At 34.1% G+C, this 20,560-nt stretch overlaps 1 protein-coding gene across 2 annotated transcripts in view; it reads right to left on the bottom strand.

The window, feature by feature from the left end:
- Window positions 1-20,560, bottom strand: part of ZFPM2 (zinc finger protein, FOG family member 2) — a 417,497-nt gene that overhangs the window by 208,865 nt on the left and 188,072 nt on the right. For both annotated transcript variants that reach the window (XM_079105159.1, XM_079105158.1), the window contains one exon: window positions 69-187. In XM_079105159.1, the coding sequence (XP_078961285.1) occupies window positions 69-187 (119 nt within the window). The remainder of the gene's footprint in view (window positions 1-68; window positions 188-20,560) is intronic.

The following is a 20,560-nucleotide window of genomic DNA, read 5'->3' as shown; positions in this document are numbered from 1 at the left end:
AGTAAGCAGAGATCATTTCTGAGCTATGACAAAATACTGAGTCAAGCCATCTCAAAACATTCACGTACCAAAGAATTATTATTCAAGTCCATCTTCCCAGCAAATGGCCCCCAGGTTGTTCCCACAGGAAGTTGCTGCCGACTCTGAATTTTTCGTTCCCCATCTTTCTGAAACACCTCCAGCTCTCCTGCAACAAGGAAAATAAAAGTGTTTAAAACACTTGAACTTGTGCCTCAACAACAGCCACCTCTTTTTGTGTTTGCTTTACATGTACAATATTCTCAGGATTTGTATAAAGAGACTCAATTATGCTTGTCTAAAAAACAACTGATCTTGTTAATCCTGAGACAAAAATAAAACTTGTCTTTATAAGTATATACAATTTTAGTCCAACTTCTTTCTTGCACATTTTTACATATCATTTACTGAAGTTGAGTCTTTTTTGTGTGTTTGTGCGGTGCTGGGATTGAACCCAGGGCCTTGTGCTTGTGAGGTAAGCACTCTACCAACTGAGTTATATCCCCAGCCCGTGAAGTTGAGTCTTTAAGAACTTGTGATAATACTTCTTCAAAAAAGTACTGGTCCAATGCCAAAACAGGGTTAACATTCTTACATTTATTCAAGACTCTTGGAGAACAATATCTAGAGGTATTTGAAAGGACTTGATAATTTTTTTAAATTAGTACAATTTCTGTGTAAAATAGCTACAAGTAGCAACACTTGCTTTCTCAAATAAAAATGTTTAGACAAAATTGTTACTTTTCTGTGTTTAATATTTTGAGAAGGGTTTTATGTTATTAAAAGGGTTTAGACAAAAACACTTAAGGAATCCTCAGTTTAGGACTGTTTCCTTCCTTTCATTTCCTCCAGAGTAATATTTTGGAATCATTAAAGAAAACCCAGAAATAAAGACAACATAAACAACTGAATAAAGTAGAAATTGATTAAATGCTTGCTACAGTAACATACAGAATTAAAAAAAAAAAAAAGAGGACACTAAAACTTCAAACAATGGCCATCAACCTAAACATGATTTGAAACAAACAAACAAACAAACAAACAAAATCTCAATCAGGAATAGTAGTTTCTCTTTAAATAATTAAATAGATGATACTTCTACCCTGACAATATTGCTGTGTTATTTACCATACAAAAAGTTTTATATTTAAAAATGGCATCTACTTTTTAAAAAATTTTCTTGTCAGTGGACCTTTATTTTATTTACATGTGGTACTCACAATCCAACCCAGTGCCTCTACACATGCTAGGCAAGCGCTCTACCACTGAGCTACAACTCCCACCCTCTAGTTTGTTGTTTTTTAATAGTATTTTTCTCAGCAGACATGGAACTGGGAAAGAATCAAGTAGGAAGAAACATAAATGAAAATGGAGGAAAATCTGAAATAGAATAGAATGCATTAAGTAACTGCATTTTCTGAGTGATAAGTAAGTCATGATAGGTACATATTATGAAATTGTTGCTCTGACTTCTTAAGCCAAGCGCTATCTTCCAGAATGTAGGTTCAGTGTTGATGTTTTTAAAGGCAACATCATCAATTTGAGTTCAAATATTTCTTCTTTATTGCTCTCCATTTGTTACTATTTTAATAATCAAAATACCAGACATAACTTTTCATGTTTATATTATTGCTTATCCTGAAAGCCAAAAGCAAAGTACTTAAACTATAATCAGCTAATATATTGTACAATGGTAAAACTGTTTCCATTACGAAATATAAATTTTCTTCCTAGACAATGAAGAAGCAATGTTCAGAACAATTTCATGTTCATAGTCAAAAATTGACCTTTAAGAACTATACTCCATTCTTCTCATGATTCCTTCCTCTACCACTTGACAACTATACTGAAAATGAAAGAACTCAACTAACAGATACATACTCAACAATGTTTTTCATTCTGGTATCTGTCTCAGCCACTAAAGATGATCAGCAGTGAGAGCCTGGCATGGTGGTGCACACCTAAAACCCCAGTTACTCAGGAGGCTGAGGAAGCAGGATCACAAGGTCAAGGTCATCCTATGCAATTTAGCAAGACTCTGAAAAGCATTCTTGGGTTAAATCCCCAGAAATTGAACACACACACATACACACACACACACACACACACACACACACACACACACACACACACACAAAATGATGATCAGCAGTGAGGAAAATAAATCCTGAAAAATTCAACAGGTCCAGGCTTCTAAAAGACAGTTTTACAGTAAATAGTATATTAATGCTCAAGTACCAAACAACAAAGCTTATTCAGAGTCCAGAGAATATGAAATTATAATACTTTATTTTTGTTCTGTGGTCTAACCCATTTCTGAGATTTTCTTCTGAAAGTGTTTTTCACCCTTGTGCAATCTTTTTCATGAATGAAGTGGAATCCACAGCCTTGTATAGAAACTTCCTTAAAGGCAGAGCATAGTTAACAATCTCCTATGTCAAAAAGAAATCAGTGGGAAGATGTTTCTAAATGTATGCATGTTCATGTGCAATAATGTCATTTAAACTTTTTAAGATGAGTTTTCTAATTGAAAACAAACTGCCTAATTTGTCAGATAGGAGTTCTATTTTTTCAACCATGTTTACATTTGAACATTTCTTTATAATTTGTGATTTAAAAATGAAAGATATTTCAATCCCTCAGCTAAATTCTACTTAAGAAGATTTTTGTGCATAAAGATGATGCCTACATAATTTCCTTGTTTTTACACATAAAAAACCTCAGTCATGTCACAATTTAAATGCTACCAGAGAAATTGTGAGAATATCTGAAAACCCTTTGAAAAAGCAACTCTTCCCTTCTGTCTTCTACTGCCATATTTCATTTGTAAAGGGTTCATACTCAGTCAGTGACTCCTTATCTAGACCCGTGGATTTACAAGTAGGTCTGTCTTTTAATGGATTAAGAACTACAAATGTAGAGCAGATCATATAGTGATAATCAAATATCTCCAAAGTTCTTGAGATGTCTCTGACTATGTGTTAAAATTTTAAACAGACCAAAAATTCTTTTATGAGCAATTAAAGATGACCCCATCACAAAGTCCAGTAATTGCCCAAATCATCAGTTCATCCTCCCAACTTTATTTAGACAAGTCAGCAAAGCGCATTCTCCTTTCTTGCTTACCAAGAAGCTACATTGAGGTTTGGGGAAATCTTTTCTGTTGCTGAAATGGTTTTTAAAAATTCATTTATTCACATCGGTGTTTAGAGAAAAACCACAAGCATAGTGCAAATAATTAAGATGTATGCAGTATTAAGACTGAATAGGTTAATTACAGCAAGAGAAGTACACTATTGTATAAATGGAAGTTATATCTAACTTATATGTTGTGTAAGAGTCTGATATTTTAAATTTTTTTGAGGATTAATCAGTGTCATGGAATAGAGGAAACATTATTGTTCTAAAAGTGAGAAGGTGTTTAATGTCCTTACATAAGTTTAATAAGCTACATCTGTTCTAAGTTCTGGTCTGCCATAGTTAGAAGAGGGGTCTCCACTCACTGGCTACTTGGTAAGCCCTTTTCCAACTCTGACACGAATGTTAACCTGGTTTTCTTTTGCAAGATGTGATACATTACAAGAGACAGAAAGAGCACTGGACTGGTGAGTCCCATGTCCAAGATCAGCTTTTCATAAAATGCATGCTTGACTGAAATGATCTGACATTTTGAAATCAGAGGGCAAAGTTCTAATTCTCACCTTGATTGTCTGTTCATTCCTTTATGCCTCCTTTCACTCATTTATTTATTCCACAAATCTGTATTTGGTGTCTAAGAAGAACTAGACAGTGAGTTAGGCCCAGGAATAAAGCAACAAACAAAATAAGCCTGGAGGTGGAACACAGTGATAAAAAGGAAATTCATATGGCTTACAGAGTTGAAGTCACAGGACTTAGTAATGATTTGAATGTTAGGGGCTGAGGTCAGTGCCCATGTACCTACCCATTGGGCAGTCAAGGGACTGACTGAAAATGTGAAAGAAGACGCATTACTCAAGGATTCTGAAAATTGATGAAGGTAATAAAAGAACTAGAGATGAGATGGCTTTTGTAGGTTCCTGAAGTGAAAGGGATTTTCTAGAATGGGAGGCCAGAACACAGCCTGGGATGGGTTCCAAACTGAATGGGAGAAGAGTAACTGAAATAAGTCAGGTGATCCAAAGCAAGTTACTTAACTCTTTGAACTTCACTTCTTGCATACAAAAAGGAATTATGAAATCATTCTCCAGTGGTTGCTGTGAAGATAAAATCAGATAACACATGCAAAGTACCTAATAAATATTTACTAATTCACCAAAAATAAATGCAGCAAAGCAAACACACACATACTTTCATCATCATATTCAATTGTTCACCAGTGTTCACATTCTTTCCTTGTCACCTCTATCCAAATCACTCCCCATACTTGGACTTACCAGCATCTTCTAGCTTCAACTTTCTTATCAACATTTCCCAGGTTTTTATCAACTCACACTTAAATGACCAACTAGTTGCAGTTCACTCCAGGCCCAATTCAGTTTTCAAATCCCCACCAGGATAAACTTATTAAAACTTCACTCTCAACTTGTCACCTATTTGAATGAGTTCCTGCCCTAGCTCCCTTTGGACATCTCAACTGGGAACATGTGTCCTTGAATTTTAATCCCACCATAAGGTTGCTCCACAGTGTCTGCCTGACTTTTGGGTCCTACTCCACTCAAGAATGTGTTCTGCCCCCAATCAGGAAAATCTTCTTCACCATGTCTTCTTCCTTATCTCCAGTTCAGCTCCCACAGTTTTCTGAGAATCGTTCTTGCTACCTGGCATACACACCATCTTTCTGCCTGCCTTAAGAGATTGTATTAAAGTTGGAAGATTAAGCCCAAACTGTTCTTCTTCAGGAAGCAGCTGTGAACTCAAGAACCCGCTGAATTCATGTCCCACTGCATTTACAGCCCAGTACCAGACAGTTTCACATTTAATTATTCCCTAAGGGTGTCCCTGGATAACTTAATCTACCTCAACAAGATTATAAATATCTAGATCTATGGGTATATGTTTTATTTTTGTTTATCTGCTTAAATAATATAGTTTGTGATGTGTGTTATTTGCAAAATATAAGTTGCATACAATTAATTAAAGATTTTTGTAATATCATGTACCTCAATGTTAAGAATGTTAAAGTTGATTTTAAAATCAAAAGAAGGTTGTCTTAATGTGTCTTCACTTTGTATTAGAGCAATCATTCATTATTTGCTAAGCTTCTACTACACTTACATACAGTATCTGAACTGTGAAATAATGGAACAGAAAGAAAAATAAAAGTTTCTCTTCTCTGTCCAGTTCTCATTTCTACTGCTATCCTTCAAAAAGAAGCCCTATTTTTTAACATACTGGGTAAGTTTACAGAAAATATTTGAGACACATAGGATGGACTAATCAATTTTGGTAAAAGATAATATTGTTAGTGCTGAGGGCTGTTTCCCTTATCTTCTTGATAATATATACTTTTAAAAGTCTGTGATTACTCAAAGACTTATGATAGCTTCCCTTAAAAAAAAAAAAAAAAAAAAAAAAAAAAAACTGCCCTAAGTAAAATCACTACCAAACATCCCTCAGCTTTAAACATATCAATCCAGTTTTGGTCTAAATACATAAATTCACTACTTAAAAAAAATATCTGAAGTCACTAGAGATGTCCTCAAATCTTTTTCAAAGAAAGAGCTATCAAGACATTGTTTTGTCTCATTTTAATAGAAGTCCTTTCGATGGCTCTTTAGAAAGCAATGCAGATGAAAAGAGAAGCACACCAAAGGGGATCAGACAAGATGTAGGCCTTTTAAATAAAGTTATCAGCAATCATGCTTCAACTGAATTAGCATTAAGTTGAAGATATAAACATATATGGTATTTATAGAACATATCCTCTTAACTCTAGGCACAGATTTCATAGAAGGACATGGTTTCAAGTAAATGAGATGACAGAAGATCGTATTTCATTTGCTGAAAATAAATTCTGGATTGGCTTAAACTTGGTTTTAAATATATAACCAAATTTCAAAGCAGACCACATGAATTGGCTCATAATATTTATCAGGCCTTACTATAGCAGAAGGCTATAGCTTCAGAACCCATATTTATATTTTCTTCATGGTTGGAAAACATTATACATCATGGTATCAAACATGGACAGCCCTGAAGTCATGCTGAGTTCAAAAAGCGCTCAAAGATTCTAAAAGTCTCAAAACATTTTCAAAGTCAGCCAAGGTGGTGAAAGTATGGCAGAGCTCATGCTATTTTATGGTTTAACCATTTGACAGCTGCCTGCCAGATACATGAGAGGGTTAGATCATTTCACTGCTGATTATCTGCACAGCCAAACCACAGTCTTGTCACTGAATTTCCTCAGGCATTTATAACAGCATGTTTCATCTGCATTTTAAGACAAATGGCACCATTTCTTTTACACTATATTGATCCATCTCTTAGCATGGCTTGGCTTAGTAAATGATGGTTCTTCATTGGTGGCTACAAATTGCCTTTTAGGGATACCTTTTCTAATTTTCCTTCTCAGTTTTTGAGTCATACAGTCACAACACACACTAAACTAGTTTTGAACATAAACTTGAAATACGACATTTCCTATTCAAGTACTCCAGTCAAACCCTGATAAATCAGGCTGGCCAAGCAGCGATCTTATCCCTTCTGACTCTTTAATAAATCGAACCTTGTAAGTTCCTACTGTTAGAAGTTGTCACTAAATGAAATTGTGACCTTATCCGGCGCATGAACTTATCCTGCTGACAACTACATTTATTGTGTGGATAAGAAAGGGGAAAAAAAGGAAAAAAGAATAAAGAAAAAAATGAGATATTTGATAATTCTGATCTTAGCCATATGTAACTCTAACAGATGGGATCTTTTTGATGTTCCATTAATGATTTGCCAAAGATGAGTCTCTACTTAGAGAAAAATGCTCACCCTAGGTAAGTGCTGAGGGCACTGCAGATGGTATTAAAAGAGCATGAAGAGGAACTGGGTGACAGCAGTGAATCAGAAGCTATTAGTCTAACACAAAGAGCCCTGAATTAGCTTGTAATTGCACTGGAAAAGATAACATAATGGTGGTGGCAAAATAGAAACATTCCCTTTTCACACAATACATTCAGTACCTAAAAACTCTACAAGAAGACACTGGAATTGTCTAAAACCTAGAGCAACCTAAATCAGTGCATTTGTCAAGAATGTAAAATGCTCCCTTGGGTTGTAGTTTCTAAGAAATCGTAAGAATCAATGTGTACAGCATTGTTTAGGAAGCAAATTGACATGTGTATGCAACCAAATATTGATAGCATTTACAAACTTAGGAATCTTCTATGTTATTATTCTGACTGGCCTTAAGGATCAATTCTGAGGTATTCTTCCTATCTACCACAAAGTCCATTGAAACCTGCCCATATCATCGTCAAGATAGAAAAGTAGCAGAGTTGCAATATTATTGGTAATGGAGTAGAAAATTCTGGGTGCTTTTTAAAAACAATACCATAATCTGAAATAACTGGAAAACTATCATCTGCATATTCATAAAATAAATTTTATTCTATGGAGAGACCATGTTCAAGGTTGGGAGGAAGATATTGCCATATTTTGCCTTTTGCTCTAGGGTCTATGTAAGTGAACAAAGAAGCAGGAAGAAAAAAAGCTCATCATAGGTATCAGAAGATAGATATTTACCTGGAATGTAACTAGCTCTGGCAAATGTTTGGAAAAGTCATTGGAAGGAGGAGCTGCAGCCATTGGAGACTTCTCAGCTGCTGGAAGGAGAAGGGGGAGTCCACACTCCTTACTCAGAAACCTGGCACAGTGTGCTTCTCTGCTGCCAGAAACCCTCTCTGACCTTCCAGACAACACTCCTTGTCACAACAGGCTGACCTAATACCATTTCCTGATCCAAATCTTGAGAAACAGAGGGAGGTTATGTTTGGGGAGCTCTGCAGTGCGGGGGGAATCATCATGGAAGAAAGTGGGCTTGGCTGACGGACAGAGGAAACAGCAGTGGGGCAGCAGTGGCCAGCAGTCAGTACACCAGCAGGAGGGACACAGAGGGGTCAGGACATGCAGAGTGCTGGTCAGAGAGGGCCTGTTTTTCCCCAGGAGGAGAAACTCCGAAGGAGAAATTTGGGATTAAAATCAACCATAGATCCTGTCTGGTAAATTAGGAAGGAATAATATTTAAGGAACATTTAGGATAAGAACATCAATGAAATTCATTGCTATTTATGGTTGTAAATTTGAGTTAACATTATTTAATACTTAGTCAACAAGTACTCTGTTAAAATTGTATGCTTTCTTCACAGGCTGAAATCATTAAGAAAATAGTTCCCTTACAAAAGAACTTACCACCAGCCATGGCTGATTTTTAGTGACCACATAAACTCTTTCATTACTTAGTAGATGCTGGCTTAGCTCTATGCCTATAATAAACAAAGATATAGTCATATTTTTCAACATGGTGAGAAGATTTAGATGGAGATGAAAGTCTGTACTGAAAGGCTTGAACAGATAAACATTCTTAGGTATCATCATAATAGGATCAGTTTTGCCTGGAAGGGAAGGTCTGTGTGTGAGGCTCCAATTTGGGAGTGGGAAATTGACTTTTTGGAACACAATATGAGAGAACCAAAGGATGGCAGAATGATATAACAGATGAACAATTAACCTGGGAAAAAATAGGGCATTACTGTAAAAGCTCTTAATCTAATCCAAAGAAGTAACCATACACTGATAAAACTCTTAGTCAATATAAATGTGCATCTAAAAGTGGCATCCCATTATAGATTTTTAAATTTTTATTTAGAGAACAATACAAAAAGTACCATTTGTTTAGATTTTTCAAGAGAGTTTAAAAAATAAGGTGGAAATAGAGCCCTAAAGATCCTTAACATATCACCAATGAACATTAATTCTAGGACTCTTGAGTTTATCACCAACACTATTGCCATTTCAACACATACAATATTGAAATGTTCCAAGAAATCCCCAAATTTAAGACAATAAATCCTAAGCAGTACTAAATACTAAAGCAGCAACTGTATCACTTTCATAATTCTTTTACTGTGTGCCACTTCCCATGATAGCAATATATATTTATTTAGTTTGAAATCATCTTAGAGCCTAGAGGATGTAATTTCTAAACCATAATACTGACACAAAGTTGCTTATTTCTAAAGTTTGAACTTGATATTGCTGAATATGTTTTTGGTTTTACAAAATACTTCCGAAAGTCTAATTTCTAAAGATCAAGCAAGCCATAGTGATTTCCTCATAATATAGAAGACATTTGTTGATGCTTACATATTTCCACAATTGTATATATTTTACGGTACACGTAAATGACAAGAAATTGTGCAGAATGCAGACTCCTTAACACTGCTTTAAGTTCACCACATGATCAATGTTGTGTTTTAAAGGAGTTCGCTGTATAATATATTTCTCATGTTATGTTTAAACCCTATCATTCTTGCAAGTTTCTCTGCCACCTCCTAATGAACACGTCCCTGATTGACACATCCTCTGCTTGTCAGGAGTCCAGAGCTGATTTTCCCTTTCAATTCTCACAGTATGGAATTTTTTTAAGTCTCATATTTTTCTTCAGTTTCTTCCTTACAATACTATCTGCCCACATATAGTGGAAACTTTCTATGTACCTCCACAGTGCTTTGCACCTGATAGGATTCTACAAGGTATATAAGGAAGGTATAATTTTACCATTGAATTTATTGCACTGGGGCTCAAATCTAAAGGGACTTGAAGTTACAAAATCAGTAGCAATATAAGATTCCGGTCTTCGTTTTCTGACCCTCTCATACTTTATCAGACTGTCTTTTCTTAAAAAAAAAAAAAAAAAAAAATTAACAACTTAACTAGGTGGAAGTATTGACCTCAAGCCCCAGTATCATATCAGCAGCCATTAGAGTGGATTCATTTATAAGATTAGCTGCCAGTCAATTTGGAAAGCAGAATGTGCATGCCTGAAGGACAGGGCCACAGGGCGAGTTCTGAAGGAGGCAAGGTGGTTGGAAAGATTAAAAAACAAAACACTAGGAAAGCATTGCAGGAAGGAGAGTGGTAAACTTATTATGGGATTATCAGAGTTCAAACTAAATTTTTACATCTCTGTTCCAAAAGTTTCAGAAAGAAGAAATCTAAGATACAAGTGTTTAAGACAATGGACATCCCCCTCCCAACATGGACAATTATTCTTCAGAGAAAATATTTAGTTACTAAATAAATAAGTGGGAACTTGTCTGATTAAATATATCATTCATCTCTAGCATAATAAATGTTGTATTTTAAGCTTTCCTGTTCAAGAATACACAGTGTAAAAGACACTTGAACACATCAAAATGACCCCATCTTTTCATTTGCATTGATATACTTTATACAGAGATAATTATCAGATAAGAAATTGTACAGTTATTGCAAACAAGCAAATCTGGTGTCCTCACCGTCTAATGCTTAACACACCCACTGAGTTAAGTGTGAATGCTTTAAAAATATATGTTATTCTTCTTTTCTCCTCTCTTCTTTTTCTTTGGCTTTTTCCCTTCCAAAATGAAAATGCAGTAGAAATGTGTCAGAATTGAAGGAAGGAAAGAAGGAAGAAAGGAGGGAAATGAAGAAGGGCAGAGAGCTGGCTGATATTATGACTCATGAGTATAGTTTTGATAAATTCAGCATTTTCTGCTCAGATCTAAGATTCGATTCTTTCTTCCACATAGAAGGAGCTGCATCTAAAACCATCATTTCTGAGAAATGGTCCCAAACAGAGAACCTATACATATACTCATTCAGAACATGAACCAAGTACCCCAATAGGAATTAAATTTCTGCACACAGAATTATTTCCAGAACAATTTTATACATAGAACCACATTCAACTGAACTTCATCTAAACATACATGTATTCATCCAAAAGTATTTGTTAAGTACTTCTAATGCTGAGTGCAAAGTGGGATACTAGAGATAGAAACAAGAATCTAAAAGCACATCTTATGTGACTTATTCTAATGGTGGTAAGATAATTATGATTCAATATAAGAACATAGCATAGCTTTTGGTGAGGAGTAGAAAATAAAATTTGACCATCAAGAAAAAAAGTTCTTCCCAGGGAATCAAGGATGGCATCAGGGAAGGCTGTCAAAGAACCAAAGCAATATAGACTCCTCTTTGAACAAATCAAAAAAGAACACAATACAATGTTAACATGAATATTTAACAGGTTTGTTATGTCACAAATAAAACTGTTTGTGAGGCAAGGTTCATGAATGAGAACACATTGCCTTGAGATAAAATGACTGCCAAATTGGAAGGCACAAATGGCTGGCATTTGTTGTGAGAAGCAGCTCTAAGACCATAGAAGTTATAAATAATGGTTGAGAGTTTCTGTTGTTCAATGCTGTAGTTAGGTTCATCTTAGTCAAAATGATATTTCTAAAACTTGTTACAAAATATAAGATGCCTTTTACTGAAAATAATTATGCCCTTTTATTATATAACATTCTTACTACTAGAAAAAATTTACTTTGCTCTTTTTCGATGACTTTATATATTGTTGAAATGATCCTGTGAAGTTATCACCTCGTATCAAGTGCTAATCAGAAGTGAGCTCATCTGTAAATGTATCTACTGTGTCCTCTCAGTTTACAATGTTTAGAGATAGAAAATCCTTTTTCCTCCTTTTTTCCTATGACTGACTGACTAAGTGAAGTTCTGATGAACTCACGCAGAACTGATGGCATGATGCTTGCATCTAAATCAAGCACCCAGGAGTGAGCACAATTATCTAAACTAAGCCTATGATGCAGAAGTCAACTTCTCTTCTTTAAAAAAAAAAATCCCCATATGTTTAACATCATGATTATTGCTTGATGACTCTATCAGAATGCTCAAATAGTTTTAAAGGTATTACATTTAAAAGACATTTTAAACTCTGCTATGATGAATGTTGCCTACAAATCTCAAGAGATTACATAAGTAAGTATCCGAGGCTAGAAAATATGTTTGGAATAATGTATATCTGCTCATATGAAGAGGTTTTTATTTTTAAATGAAAGAGGGTATAAGGGCAAAGAAAACTTACCATAAGCTGCCAAACAAACCAGTGGGGTCTGATATTTTCTGTAGATTCACTGAATTAATCACAACCAAAGACAGTAGATAGCATTTGTAAATCTACTCTGGTCTCTTTAAATTGTTCATCTTAACTATCGGATATCCAGAATAGAGTTAAAGTATAATAGGTACAGCAATATGGAAATCATTATGCACATTTCTTAGCTTGAGTCAAAATGATGATTTGCATTACAAAGAGCTCAGGCATAAGCATTTTACTTTCAATTTGTAGTAAGAATTTATAATATTTTCTCCTCTACCAAATGTATGAGTGACCCTCAATTTTTATTTTCTAATATAAGGAAGCTATGATACTTTTAAGAGCTTGTTGGGAAATAATGGCAAATACAGATGATCAGATGACAAATGAGACATCATTAAGTATGACTGACTGTGATTCAATACCATATAAGAAACATCTTCACTGACCATTCTGAGCAATAGCCTGTAGTGTCTGTGTATCCAGTGACTTCTTGTTACTTACCTTGGGCATCAATTTAATTTCCTAATTGATCCTCATAAATTTGTAGTAAACATGAGACCATATGGGTTAAGGACTCAGTGTAATGCTGGGACTATAGTATGACTCAATATATGCTATAAATTTAGTCTTAGCATTTTATAATTGAGAATAATAGAAAAAGACAATAAATCCAGGTACTGTGACACATGCCTGTAATCTCAGCAACTTGGGAGGCTGAGGCAGAATGATCACAAATTAGAAGCCAGTCTAAGCAACTCAGCAAGACCCTGTCTCAAAAAAAAAAAAAAAAAAGACTGGGGAGGTCAAAAAATAAGAAGGTCTGGGAGCTCAGTGGTAAAGAACCTCTGAGTTAAATCCTTAGTACTACAATAATCAAAACAAAAAACAAAAAAACAAAAATGAAAGAAAATGAAAATGAAGCAAATGGATTAAAACTACTTGCATTCAGTATATAGACTTGCTTGATAATTGCAATTGGTCAAACTAGTATTAGAACAACTTTTACTCCGGATGAAGGAAAAAAGAGGTATAGAAGAGTACACCAAAAACCCAAAGGTGACAGGAACAGCTCCCACAGTTAATTCTAGTCACAGGTAAGGGATAGATTCAGCCATAGTGACCCCGTGCTGGTATTTCTTTCTTGCTTCATAGCTAAGCCAGGCAAGGTAGGTAGCTGTGAAGGTCAACATCAAAGTGGGTCACCCATTCCATTTCTAGATAACCAGGATTAACTGCTCCACTGACATTATCCTGACATTATAGAGTCCCAGAGAGAAGAAAATGAGGAATATGCTTGTACATTAGTGAAAAGATCCTAGCACAATCACACTTAAAACACAAGAAATGTTTATTCTATCTCACTGACCATCATTAGATGTTTTCATATTCTTCAAGGGTTCTCAACTATAAAATAGCAAAGATTAAAATGTACAACATTCAGTATTTACAATATGCTGGACATCGTACTGAGTTATCTCTGTGGTCTCACTTTCACAATAGACTTTGGGAGAACCAACTGGTAAATAAACTAATGTCCATGGCAAACCACATAAAGCAAAAGCATCTTTATTAATTACCACAATCTTTTTAATTTTGAAGAATGCTGGTCCTTAGGTTTTCAGTTATTCAGTGTAGACATAAATAGTACCTCCTTTTCCATTCAACTCAACAGAACACTTTTGCTCAAATTAATGCAATTAAAAGTGACAATGTGGGAGAAAAGAGTTGATCAAGATTAAAGTGTAGCAACAATCATCCACTTACATGAGAGATGGCTACTAGGAAGTAGCATAATTTCCAAACAAGCACTGATATACTGAATAATAATCACTCAATATACGATGTACAATTACATTATAAAGCCAGAGACAATCCTAACTTCTTGAGAGGGAAATTGGCAATATTCCAAGTACAAACAGGCATTCTCTCAAATATTTCTTCAAAAACATTAATCGCCATTGTCACTCACACTTATGAAATCTCTTTTTAAAATTAAAGTTTAGTCCTTAGAATCCTACAAAATGCCAATATACTATTATTATCATTACTTCATTTATTTTGGTCATTTTAATAATTTAAGCTTCTAAACCAAGAACACTAAATCTAAACAAAGCACATTTTTCAGGAAAAATGGTATTTTTCAAGTATATTATAATTCATCCTTTTGAATTCACAAAACCGACAAATTATGAACAGATCAAGGCTACAACACAATGATTATATTTACTATGACTTATTACTAACTCGTGATAGGTCAGGAAAGATTATGAATCCATGAGCAAACATGGCCTTTAGTTCTGACCAATCCAATTATTGACTCATTTGCTGAAAAAACAAGTAGAGAATGTTGCCTTTGCATCTGAGCCTGCAACCATTTCACATTTGGGGATCACTTTCCTTAAGTAATCTGCTCAACTGAAGATCATTAAGTCAATATTTCAAATCCATGTTGCATCTACAAAGAAGCAAACACCCCCATCTTAATATGAAATCACAACCACATGAGTATATCTCCTATTCTCCAGAACATGGAGAATCATTTCAGTTTCAACTCTGTTATATAGACTTATGCTGAAGACCGGAACTAGAAGCAGAAGAATAATATAAATGAGATTAGAAATGAGACTAGTTAATAGAATAGATTCCAAAGCACTTAAGTGAAATAATTTGCATATACACAATGCAATTAGAAGGGAAAAAGAGACCAGAATCATTAGGACAGGTTGAAAGAAGATTTCAATTACAAATCTTGGCAATCTCTACTTACCTTGCTTAGAATACTGTTAGTCATAAATGTATTCTACTGTTTCAAATGAAAATGACAAATTTTCATTTCTTTTATAAATAGTGTAACACCTATGCTATGACCATCACTTAACCTGTAAACTCTATGAAGTTTATCCTGATCCTATTATTACAAAATTTATTTTGAAACATAATATTTTGTTTTAGTATTCTGCTACTTAAGAAAACTATAAAATTCAGATTTTATAACTCCATGTAGTATATATAATACAAGAAAAATGGACATTAGGCTATCTTCCAAAATGCTTTTTAATACTATGGACCCTCAGAATAGTCCACATCCCCACATGCATTTGCACCAACATCCACCAGAGCACCTGCCCCCTATAGCATGTGTGTGCACAGAGGTGTGTATATGATTGACAGCTGTCAATTTTAAAGTCTGGCTGACTGTTCTGGCTTAATGTGCTTCATGAAGGAAATCCTCATGCCCGATTGTCATTGTTCCTTAGGTCTAGAACTATATCTGGACAAAATTAAAGTTTTAAAAAAATGTTCTTTGAATATACAGTGAAAGATAGGAAGAAAGCAGGAAAGGGAAAGAGAGGAGAGAGGGGAGGGGAAGATACGTTTTGTAAAAGTATGCAAAGTGACAAATTACAAATGTGAAGTGATAAATGAAAGAAAGGCTACAACACTTAAAAGACAGAAAACTAAAGATTACTTCTTAACAATCTTACAAAGTTTTAATTTCTTCTAAATATGTGAATCAGAAAATGAAAAAGAGAAATACTGGTGAGTTTTCATAAACTGAACTGATCCAGGGGGTCATATGGTAATGCTCCCGTTGGCTGTGAAATTATGTTTGTATTCTACCTAACAATGTACTGTTCCAATCCATGGGAAGGGGTGACAGGGGTCCTATTTGTCTCTCCTGGAAGGAAAAGAAGGTGAGTTCTTCAAGAGTTTTACTTCAGGATGTTCTTATTTAACTTCCAATCAAGTAAATGCAAATCAAACTAAACAACCTACTAATATCACTAAGGTCTTTTATTGTCTTTAATTTCATGCATTCCAATGGATTCCCAGCAAGTACACATCCTTTTGATTTCTAAAAGCAACTTAACAAATCACCTGAATTCCTGGGTACACTTTTAGTCTTAAAAATGTTATGCAATCAACATGCACACATGTTTAAGTGAAACAGAAGACAGCAGAACGAGGTAAATGAAATGTTTCAATGTCAATATTCTAATTGTGATATTATAATACAGTTTTGCAAATTGGCACTACTGGAAAAAACTGGGCAATTGCATGAGGGACCTCTCTGGATTATATCTTACAATGTGCAAATCTATAATTATCTCAGTAAATTTTTCAATTAAAATATGAATTTACAACCTTGAGTGGTCATAAACTATTAATTTATTATTATCAAACAAAGCCAAGCAAATGGATTTCACCATATCCCACTGGAGATAATATAATCACCAAGTGAAGCAAATATGAACTATATTTTCTCAGGTTTTTATTCAACTAAAAGGGGAGAAAGGATCTTTAATAACTAAATATCCAAACCAAAAATTAAGTGATTGGAAATGAACACAATTCTTTTTTCAACATATTTTTTTATTTATAGAGCTTCAATTATAATACTTTTATTCACTTTCAATAAAAAAATTATTAAAATAACTGTCAGAAAATGATTATTTTTCACGTAACTATTACTGCTTAAATAAAAAGCATCCCCTCTTTTTCTGGTTTTATTCCAGCTAAGACTGAAAAAATAGTATTTGTGACAATTTCTTTTGTTTTACTAATTTTCCAATATATAAAAAGACATAAATTAACAATATTGATCATCAAATATTGCTCTGTTTTCAGAAAAATAGATTCTTCATTTTAAAAAAAGTCAGCAATTTCTTCTAGAAGACAGTGATTTAAGTGGTATTTGGAGTCTGTTTTCTCATCCATTCTTTTTTTGTGAGATTCAGATGCTATATCGCAGCAGATAGTCATTACAATACTGCAATAAAATAGTGAAATATGAGAAATACAGTTCTGAAATGGATTTAATCTGTTACACTGTTTTAAATGGAAATATACTGTAAGATTATACATTTTGTAAAATGGCAACACAGATATTACTGCTCCCTGGTGAAAGATACTAAAAATCTCCATTTATTTGGCTGGTGTAGGTATGGCCTTAGGTGTACACCTACAAGTGAATTAAATTTAATTGCTTATTTTCAGTTTCCTCAGAAAGTACTGCCTTTAAGCAAGATGTAAATGCATTTAAATGGGTATGTTCATCTGAAACTCTGTTCAATAAGTCAAGTGTTTCTTCCAATATAGAAATTCCTCTTTGATCCAGGATATTCATGATATTTCACTTAAAAGTACAGGCACAGCATGGTGGAATTGAAAGAGAATATGTTTTGAAGTCAGATGGACATGGGTTTGAATTCCAGCTTTGCTATTTAATGACTGTGATAGCTGGACAGTTACTTAAACTGAAACTTGGGGTCCTCATTTATAAAAATGAGAGAAATAATACCTATCACAGAGAACACCTGAAGTAATTAAATTGTATAAGACACCTGGCACGATCTAACCTTAAACATTCACTTAATAAAATGAATGAATATTAAAACTTTGCATAGATCCTGTAGGGCAGAAAAAGGCAAGGAGGCCCTCCTTTCCCCCTTGATTTACCAATACACCAGATGCCTCATTTAAGACACGGGGTCATTTCAACTGTGAAGAAAAAAAAAATTGAATCTTACAGGTCAGTTTGCAATAATAACACTACCCAAACTACAAGCAACAAAAAAAAAAAAACTTTCAAAAGTATGCAGGCATTGAGCTGAAAATGTTGCATAACATTAAATTAAATAATTTGATGAAATGGAGGCAAAGTAAAAAATTACTTCCATTTGAAATTTTCTGAACATGGAACCCTGTTGCTGATTTCTTACTTTTAGTTCTTATTTCACCTTTATGATGTTAGAAAGCTTAAAATAAAAGATCCACAAAAGGGATAAGAATCCAGTCTCTTGAAATAATACTTTGAAATGTAGAAACTGTTTTTTAAAACTTAAACATTAAGATGTATATTATGTAGTTTCTTTTTGTACATGGAACAAGTATATTTAACAAGGGTTTCCCAACTAAGTCTCAAGAAGATTAAATCTATCAAATTTACATTTATTTAAAGTATGCTTCATTTAAATAGTTTTTAGTAATATTAACCTGTCATTTATTGGTTAAAGAATAAATGTTATTATTACTCAATTTACAATATAACTAACACTTTGCCATAACTATATGCACATTTAACTGGTACAAAAAACATGTGAAGTATGTCATTTCCACTTAGCAGATAAGAAGGCTGAGGCTTGGTGAGATTTAGTTATTAATTCATAAAACCCTGCTCAAGTTGCAGAACCTGCATTAAGACACCTATAAATGTGATGTCCACATGCATGCCATCCTAAAACATAAATAAATAAAATAAAACCCCTCTGAATATATTTTGCCCCTTCTATAATCTCTAGTTAAAATTTATTACCAAATTGCTTTATATAAAAATATTATACCAAATAAAAATAGTCTTAGACCTTGAAATAAAATAAGGGGGCATGAGGACACAGAGAGATGAGACAAAGAAAAAAGAAAAAAAAAAAAAGAGAGAGAGAGAGAGAGAGACAGAGTTAAGAAAGCAAGAAAGAGAGTAAACATCCAAAGAAAACTGAACAAAAAATACTGAGGAAAACTCAATTTAATAAATAATACTTCTGAGACTATTATAATAATAAGCACTACAGATATTTTGCTTTTTCAAATCATAAAGAAGCCAAATTTTTTGGGCAGGTACAGGAAACACAAATGAAAAATAAAATACATAATTGCACAACCCAGATATGCCAAAGATGTAATTTTATTCTTGGTACACTTAAGGGATTTAGCATTTGCAAAATGATACAACCATTCCGTGATCTAACTGTGCTGATACTGGATAACTTTCTGTTTGAAGCCCTGTGACTATCTCCTACACCAATATAATTATAACTTTGCAATAAAAAAGAAGCATATAATAAATCCAAGGCTCTTTCCTCCAGCCTCACAAAGGTGCATGTAAATTGTGGGAGGTCAGTTTTATGGGTTCGTTTACTATCTATCATAGTCATGGCTACACATAAAAATTGTCCTGTAGACAATAAATACATCTCAGGCAAAGCCTTATTCTTTCCCATGGTGTGTAGTTACTGCAATGGAGCTGTGGTTCTAAATGTGCAGTGTATTAAAATGCCTATAGCAAAAAATATTTAAGATATTTCTGTGATGTTCACTCTAAAACAAATTTCCATACGTAGGTGATCTTGATGGTTCCTTGGAAGAACAGGGAGTCTCTGTCACTGATGATTCTATTTTGTATCTATACTCAGCAATTTCAAGCATCAGTATCCCTTTTGGGCACCAAAATAAGGCTCTTCATAAAAACAACTAAAGTATATAAACCATAATGCATTATCACTTATGTTGTCTCAACAAAATAGCATTCATTTATCACTATAACACTAAATCCAGATATTTTGTGAGCAATATGGGCTGACAGTGAAGTCATACTATTATTGAGCTATTCAGGCATCCAATCTCTTTTGGTGGTATATTTGTCAGCTTTCCAAAATTAAAACAAAATACCTGAGGCTGGGTAACTTATAGAGAAAGAAAGTTTATGTAGCTCTGTTTTGGAGGTTGATAGTCCAAACAACATCATGCCAGCTAGGGTGAGGTCTGCTTAAGCTGTTTCATCATAGCAGATGTTATCAGGGTAAGTAGCGTGTACAAGAGTGAGAGATCACATAGTGAGCCAAGAAGCCTGAAGCAGACGCCAAACTGGGATCTCACAAGAACAATGTTATTTCCTTTGAGGCATTCCTCAATGATATAAGAACTTTTTATCAGGTCTACTATCTCTTTTTGTTTGTTTGTTTTCTCAGTGCTGGGGGTTGAACCCAGGGCCTTGCCCATGCTAGGCAAGTTCTCTACCACTGAGCTACTTCCCCAGCCCTTCCTGCTACCTCTTGACATTGTGATGTTGAGGACCAAACTCTCAAATTGAATCTTTGGGAGACACACAATTCATATCCAGACCACAGCAGGTAGCAAAAATTTTCCTGAAAAGCATTTGTGAAGCAAAAGGCACAAGAAGCAGAAAAAAAAAAAAAAAAAAAAATGAACCATCTAATTGCTTTAATTCAAAATTAAACCATATTTTTTAAAAAGATCAAGAACATAGAAATGATTTTGGATAGCTAAAAAAATATATGTCAGCATTGAATAAAGTCACAGATGAAGCTTTAAATTTTATGTTGATTATAGTTTCTTGGTGTTTATAGGACACACAACATTTGCCAATTGAACTATAATATGAAAATGTTGACAAGTAAATAATGTATATCCTAAAGGAGAGGAGGTATAGTAAGAGCATTTCATCACTGTCCTAAACATAACATCTATCACTCAGGGCAAATAAAATGTATCATTTTTAAATAGAATATTTCTTCTTCCAGCAAAGTAAAGGAGACAGGAAGTAAGACAGGGAGCAATCATTCAAGGATTTATTAAGCATATTAGGGACAGTTCTTTTATCCTCAA

The sequence above is a fragment of the Sciurus vulgaris genome (genome assembly GCF_902686455.1).
Source record: "Sciurus vulgaris genome assembly, chromosome: 1".
Classification (NCBI taxonomy): domain Eukaryota; kingdom Metazoa; phylum Chordata; class Mammalia; order Rodentia; family Sciuridae; genus Sciurus; species Sciurus vulgaris.
The sequence above is the reverse complement of the archived record's forward strand: the minus strand, read 5'-3'. Positions and strand labels throughout refer to the sequence as shown.